We start from the raw sequence: 7,536 nt of genomic DNA on the forward strand, positions 1-7,536 counted from the left end.
ATCGATGTGTACATTATACGACTAATGGAGAGAGAGTCATTTGAAATTAATTTCACCTTGCGCCAAATCAGTTGGAGCACTGTTAAGAGATTACTTTAGACAAATGTCACACCACCCATAAACAGTTTATCACATTCAATGCAATCCTCTTCAAGAAATTTATTAGGTTGGCTTTGAGGTACAATAGGTTTAAGTTCACACTTTTAAATTGAAGAAAACATGACTGGAAAAAAAACATTTAGATAAGAGGATGATAAAAAAAAAGGATGATATACAATATTACTAAAATTTAATCATTCACTTAACAGCTAAAGAAAATTAGGACCCTGCAGCTGTGGACAGAGATGTCTCACTCCTTCCTGCGTTTCTTCTCATGATCGTTGTCCTTTGAGCGCCCACTAGTGGACGCCCTTTTGGAGCCTCCGTGCTGTTTGGCTTCCTCCAAGAACTTATCCAGACCGAAAGGATCCTCCTCAAACTGCACAGGTCCATCCCGGCGGGGGCCATGGTCAGCACCTGAGAACTCCCGATCAGGAACAAACCTGGAGAGAGAAGGGACATGGTTAAATTGTGTGCACCAGAAGTAATAGTTAAAGAATAAATACCAGACAAATAGAACCAATCTTCAATCAAGAAACCCAAATATTAAATTATTTTAAAAAAAAAATTTTCTTTCTGATCCGTTGTATTTTTTTTGTTAATATGCATGCAAAACTTGAGTCCAGGTGTCTCCATACCTGCTGCTTTGCATGAGTGTGTCCAGGTTGTCTCCATACATGTCCTTATCCGCATTCTTACTTGGCCTGTAAATATTTTGTGCCATGTCTCTGCCACTTCTGAAGGGCTGATCGTACACATTGTAGATCTCATCCTCTCCACCAGCAAAACCACTGTCCATCCCCTGAAAAACACAGACAAAGAGTGAGAAAATACACCAAACTGACAGCTATAAAATATGCATCTAACAGCCTTTTGCAATTACTGGACTTACATTTTGTAACACTTTATAGTCTAAATATTATGGAACAACTAGAATCATTTCTATGCAGTATACATTTCTTAACTTAAATTCCCAAGTCTAAAAATCATATTTTAATTATCATTCGACCCCAATTCGATTTTTATGTCCATTTAGACCACTATTTGGAATAAGACAAGCACCGCAATGTATTTCAAATAGAACCAAAATACAATATTTTGTGGTGAAGGATGTAATACAGAACTTGTCTAGGAATTCAATGCTTGATTAGATGATATGAAAGGGCTCTGATATTTAATTTCCATGCTCACAAGGTCATACTTTCATTAACAGAAAAGTTACAGAGGCAGATAAAGTTCTTACATGTTGATGAAAGTTTATGGATTAAACGCCGATAAATCATGTACAGTAAGACCAACAAAAACATTAAAAGTATAGTTTTTCCCATAAGGATCTCCTTACTGACCTGAAATCAGTAATCAGCAAAGGCCGAGGGTTAATTACCTTGTTCTGATTGAAGAGTCTCTGATCATACTGAGCCTCACTGGAGGTACGGGGGTTCGGCTGACCCAGGGCAATGAGCTCACTCACGTTCCTGTCCTGATCTCTCTGTAACTTCGACCTGGACAGAACAAAATACACTGACATCAGTTAAACTCACATTAACACCTTATACATACAGCCACACTCATCACGCTACAATACACAAGTCTCAAACTGAAAATTCTCACACGAACATCTTTTGAGAAAAAAGCATGAATGTTTCAAGTGATAAGTAGCATGCTTAAAGTAGGTGTCAGTTTGTTTCACTTAAAGGTGTGGGATTTGTGTGAGACCAGAGGACAGAAGATAACACTAAATCATGTAGGTTAAGTGCAATGTGTGCACCAGTTCTACAGGAACATGAATGATTCACGGTAAAAGTGTAAAAAATGCATGTGCCTCTTATCAGGGGCGGCTCTGGAGATGTTCCTGTCGTGCTGCCTTTCTTTCCTCCTCTCGTGACGGATCTCGTCACGCTCCCTGACTTCTGTGTCCTCACCACCTGAGACAGACACACAGATGTGACAGCACACTGATGAGAACCTGACACAAGGTTCAGTCAAAACCAGGTTTGAGGTCAAATTCTCTTCCTTTTGAATTCGAAAATATTTTTTATACATTTTAAATGTTTAAGAAAATATCCCATACAGTCATACTGAATAATTAATTTTAAATTCATTGCATTTTATGCTACTTAAACTTTAAAACCAAATAAAATTCAAGAGGCATTCTCAATTCTCATTGTATGACACTGCCACTAAACTAGACAATCAGTGATGGTGTGTGCATTTCTCAGTTTTGTTTTTTCTACCTTTGTCACCGTGCGCTTTGATACCAGCTCTCCTGTCCCTGGCCATTTTAGCCAACTCTCTCAGCTTCTCCTCTTTCTTTTCTTTCTCTTTTTGGGCCATCTTCTTTTCCACTTGAGCTCTCATTTCCACAGCCTCTCTGGCCTGTACACGTCACACAACCAATAGTTTGTTTCTCAAAATGGATACTGAATGAAAACTAAATAGTGCTGATCTTTATTCAAAACACAAACAAAACAAACAAGAAGACATGCTTTTCAAATAGAATAAAAATATTAATATGAAATATTAATTATAAATTGATCATTAATGTTAGTTCATACTTCATTAACTAATGTTAACAGATGTATTGGTATTGATATTAACAGTCTAACAAGGAACAATACTTCTACAGCTTATATTAATCTTAGCTAATGTTACAAATGGAATCTTACAAATGAAGTGTTGTTTCATATAACTCGCAGGTATCACACATCTGACTGTCCAGAACAGCTTATTTAATCACCAAACATTCACAACAGGAATGAAAAAAATGGTGTCTATGAGTTTGACGTTTAGAGCAAAACAGAAAAAGAAAGGGTGGTCTGTACTGTAGCTCTCTATATGAAGCATACAGACTTTATTACACAGAAAGATAACTGTTTCGCAGAAAAAAAGCACAATACACAATCTTCTAGCCCAGGGTGAAGTCATTATACATACAAATATTTATCTGGGACAAATATAAATTTCATTGAACGTGTCAGTGTGCTTTCTCACGTCACTAGCTTTAAACATGCAACTTCCATAGATTACAAATGCATAAAATTGACAAATTGGATATAAACTAATGCAGATAGGTAACAATCGTCACATCAAATATTTGGATGGGACCTGTGTTTTGGTGACACAGATTTGTGTTATATCCTCTCAGCCTTGATGTCCAATATACTTCTGTTCTTTCACTACTAATGCAGCATCTAGTCAACAAATTGATTACTTAATGATTTGAAAGCACCCACTATAGTGTACTGTATACACACCATTTCACTGTCTGTTTTAAACATGCATCTTAAGTGTCCCGCCTCTGTGCAGCACACAGCGTCATGTGTCAAAAACTGCACAAGGCATCAGTAATTTCGTCTCTAGAGGGCGCTCTCACTCTTGTACTGTATAAAGACAGCAGAGCTACTCAGGCAACGGACACAAACTAGAAAAACAATCGGTATGGATTTTTGCCCATAGCCGACAGCTCCAGCAATCAGCCTGAGAAACTGTTCTGTAACGTTAACGAAGTCCTGAAGATTTCACAACTTCCTCAAAGTCAGTAATCTTAGCGTGGGAGTCAAGTGTTAAGGGAATGTTGTCTACCTTTCTGTCTGCAATGTACAAAGCCTCAGCCAGCTTGGCAAAGTTCTCATTGATGTGGACAGTTTGAAGTCCTCGTCCGTCAGCAGCCAAACGCTTGTCTAGTGGAATGGTATAACCCTGAGAAGAAACAATGAGAGATGTGTGAAAGCAACACAGATGTATTCACTGTCAATATTTTTAACCAACAATAAAAAGATGAATAATTGATGGAGGCTCAGCGATACCTTTGCGTTCTTCCAGTTGGAAATACAAGGTGGAATCTTCCACTCCTGCTGTTCTTTCACTGTCATCTATAAAAAAAATTAATAAAAAAAACCCGGAAGAAAAAACATGGACACTTTGAGGTAAATATTTTTTTCTCCAGACAGGTTTCTGTGGATTCTGAGTGTAAACAAAGCCGATGCCTATCGATGTTGAGATCAATAGTTGTCGGAAGCTGGACTCCTACCTTTCTGCTTGGAGAGTGCATGACTGGAGCAGGAGGGGATGGAGGTCCACGAGGAATTTTCTTATTGATTCTGTTAGAAAACAATCACTGTGTTTCTAGTGAGTTTCCCCACACAGATTGCACTCACTCTCACTTGAAGGGTTAGTTCACCGAAAAATGAAAATTATGTTATTAATAACTCACCCTCATGTCCTTCCAAACCCGTGAGACCTCCGTTTATCTTCGGAACACAGTTTAAGATATTTTAGATTTAGTCCGAGAGCTCTCAGTCCCTCCATTGAAGCTGTGTGTACGGTATACTGTCCATGTCCAGAAAGGTAAGAAAAACATCATCAAAGTAGTCCATGTGACATCAGAGGGTCCGTTAGAATATTTTGAAACATCGAAAATACATTTTGTACAAAAAATACAGACAGTGTGAATGGAAAGAGGAAATTGTTTATTTCACTCGGTTTTGTCCAACTTTAGTTTTTAAACTGCACTCACATTTAAAATGTATTTATTAAGGACAACCCACAGCTAGGCGTGCATTAGAACGCACAACACAGGAGGCAAAGAACCGCCTAATACAATACCAGTCACTTTAGTTGGCTAGATATAGAATTTTGTACGCTTAACTCAAGACACCAAGATGAAGTGCAGTAAGATTACATTTATTTAAAGTAATCTAAATGAATCAGAGAGAAAGAGAGAGAGAGAATGTGTGTGTTAATTACCTGCATCCGTGCAGCACTTCTCTGCAAGTTTAAATACTTAAAAAATAACGATGTTACCAACTTGTTGCTCAGAAAGGAGTATCGATGCTAATTTAATGATAAAAAAATGACAGGGCAGTGTTGACACAAACGTCTGTGTGTTTGTGATCTGTGTGGAATAAATGTGGAATGAGATTAAACTGACTGGAACTACCAGAAGTAAGTATTTCGACAGCACATGGCATGTTTGTCTAATATATATTATATACATATGTCTTGTGCAGTACCTCTAACGCTCGGGGGACCCATGATTTTCTGAAACCGTAAGGAGGAGGTTCTCTGCGGGTGGAGACCAAAGCAGTGGACTGGGACCTCTGAACACGAGACCTTTCCTCTGCCTCCAGCTGGTCCTGGGACAGTTGGGTGGGCGCAGGGAGAAAACTACAAGATGGGGAAAAGCAGGGGATAAAGACAGAAAATACTAAATCATCGAGTGATCCCTATATATTTGTTGTAAACTTGCATCCATACACATTAGTATACGAGTGTAATGTTATGTGATGTACAGTAGAAAATGTGAACACCGTTTATTTCACAGAGAGAAAATACAAAGGCTAACGTTACAACAAACGTCTCCTTAACGTAACTGACGTACAAGAGGTAACATTACATATTACTTTAGAGATTGTATAATTTAAAAATATATATTTTTTTGCTGTTTACGTAGCATTAGCTTTTTAGCATCACAGTGATACAAAGAGCACAACACCGCAGGTCTTAACGCATCAAATAACACAACTCAGCTAATGGACAACAAAAATAAGTGGCCAAAAAAATCGTTTATTATTTAACTTTAATACAAAAGTGTAAACATAAAACCATAAAAATGATCCAGTGCCACTTACCTCGCCAGCGACATGTTCACTGTTTCTGTGGGTGGGTTCTGACGTCACGCCACTGAAATACCGTCTCGCGATGTTTGGAGAAGAGAAGGACAATTCCATTGACAATTCATTAAAAAAAAGTTGCATTAAAAGAGTACAGCAAACATTGTACGGAATTTATATATGCGTATCAAATACCATATGTAATTGTTATAAATTTTTTTAGCGATTATATATGGTAGATTTTAGTCAAAGATGCTCAAGATTCATCTTATTTTAGTCCAAATTGAAATATATTTAGATACATGCTACGTATTGTTGTAATTTTATATGTACTCTTGTTTGTATAATATGTTTTCTTCTTAAAAAAAAAATAACATGCTATGTTTGTCTGGATGATGATGATGAGTCAACCAATGTGTTATTAAGGGAAGCAGATTATAACAAGAAGCCCATAGGGTAAACAATGACATAATGTATAAATGACTGTTGATATCATTTTTATAAATATTTATATATTTTAAAGTGTCATTAATATAAAATATTAAATCAATTATTCTACTTAAATTGTATTTTGACAATTTAGTTAATTGAATAAGACAAGGCAGAAGACAAGGCCAGTTAAAGAGATTTATCTGGATGGTAAATATATTTAAAAATTTAAAGTATATGAATATGTAAATATTTAATTGCCCATATTTTAACTGAAGACATTTCATAATAGCAATATTATCAATTAAAATTTAACGATTTCAGTATACAGTACAGACCAAAAGTTTGGAAACATTACTATTTGTAATGTTTTTGAAAGAAGTTTCTTCTGCTCATCAAGCCTGCATTTATTTGATCAAAAATACAGAAAGAAATGTAATATTGTGATATATTATTACAATTTAAAATAATTGTTTTTACATTTATTATACTTTAAAATATCATTCTGTGATGCAAAGCTGAATTTTTAGGATCATTATCACATGATCCTTTAGAAATCATTCTAATATGATGATTCATTATCAAAGTTGGAAACAGTTCTGCTGCTTAATATTTTTTCAGAACATGTGATACTTTTTTAGGATACTTTGATGAATAAAAAGAAAAAAAAGAAGCGATGTTTTTAAAATATAAATATTTTGTAATAACAATATACACTAGCTACTGGTCAGTAATTTGGGGTCAGTAATTTTTTTTCTTTCTTCTTTTTAAATAAAATCAATACTTTTATTCAGCAAGGATGTTTTAAATTGATAAAAAGTGATAGTAAAGAAAATATATTATTAGAATATATATTATTAACATTTTTATTTTTATTTTGAATAAATGCAGTTCTTTTTAACCTTTTATTCATCAAATATATTAGACAGCAGAACTGTTTCCAACACTCATAATAAATCAGAATATTAGAATGATTTCTAAATGATCATGTGATAGACCGGATGTTACATGTGACACTGAAGGCTGGAGTAATGATGCTGAAAATTCAGCTTTGCATCACAGGAATAATTTTTTTTTTAAAGTATATTCAAATAGAAAACTATTGTTTTAAGTTGTAATAATATTTCACAATATTACTGTTTGTTTCTGTATTTTTGATCAAGTAAATGCAGGCTTGATGAGCAGAAGAAACTTATTTCAAAAACATTAAAAATAGTAATGTTTCCAAACTTTTGGTCTGTACTGTATATATCATGAAGATGTTTGAAAGGTGCATCTAGCCCATGGAATTTTTAAATAATAATCCCATATTTTACATAAAGAATAATAACACTAGCAACATCATTCCACTCATGCCTTCTGTGCAAAATGAGTTCAAATGAACACTTCAAAATAA

At 35.1% G+C, this 7,536-nt stretch overlaps 2 protein-coding genes across 2 annotated transcripts; both read right to left on the minus strand.

Annotated features, from left to right (window-relative positions):
- On the minus strand, positions 1-4,254 carry LOC132092744 (SNW domain-containing protein 1-like). Its single transcript, XM_059499121.1, has 8 exons — positions 4,130-4,254; positions 3,906-3,971; positions 3,682-3,798; positions 2,334-2,475; positions 1,922-2,024; positions 1,484-1,601; positions 738-901; positions 1-542 (listed from the first exon to the last, which is right to left on the minus strand). The coding sequence occupies exons 1-8, from the start codon at positions 4,148-4,150 to the stop codon at positions 350-352; spliced, it is 924 nt and encodes a 307-aa protein (XP_059355104.1). The 5' UTR covers positions 4,151-4,254; the 3' UTR covers positions 1-349.
- A 396-nt stretch (positions 4,255-4,650) lies between these two features.
- Positions 4,651-5,838, minus strand: LOC132092745 (SNW domain-containing protein 1-like). The gene is made up of 3 exons (XM_059499122.1): positions 5,730-5,838; positions 5,112-5,265; positions 4,651-4,993 (listed from the first exon to the last, which is right to left on the minus strand). The coding sequence occupies exons 1-3, from the start codon at positions 5,741-5,743 to the stop codon at positions 4,883-4,885; spliced, it is 279 nt and encodes a 92-aa protein (XP_059355105.1). The 5' UTR covers positions 5,744-5,838; the 3' UTR covers positions 4,651-4,882.
- Positions 5,839-7,536: the final 1,698 nt, after the last annotated feature.

This window comes from Carassius carassius, chromosome 18, assembly GCF_963082965.1.
Source record: "Carassius carassius chromosome 18, fCarCar2.1, whole genome shotgun sequence".
NCBI classification, from domain to species: Eukaryota; Metazoa; Chordata; class Actinopteri; order Cypriniformes; family Cyprinidae; genus Carassius; species Carassius carassius.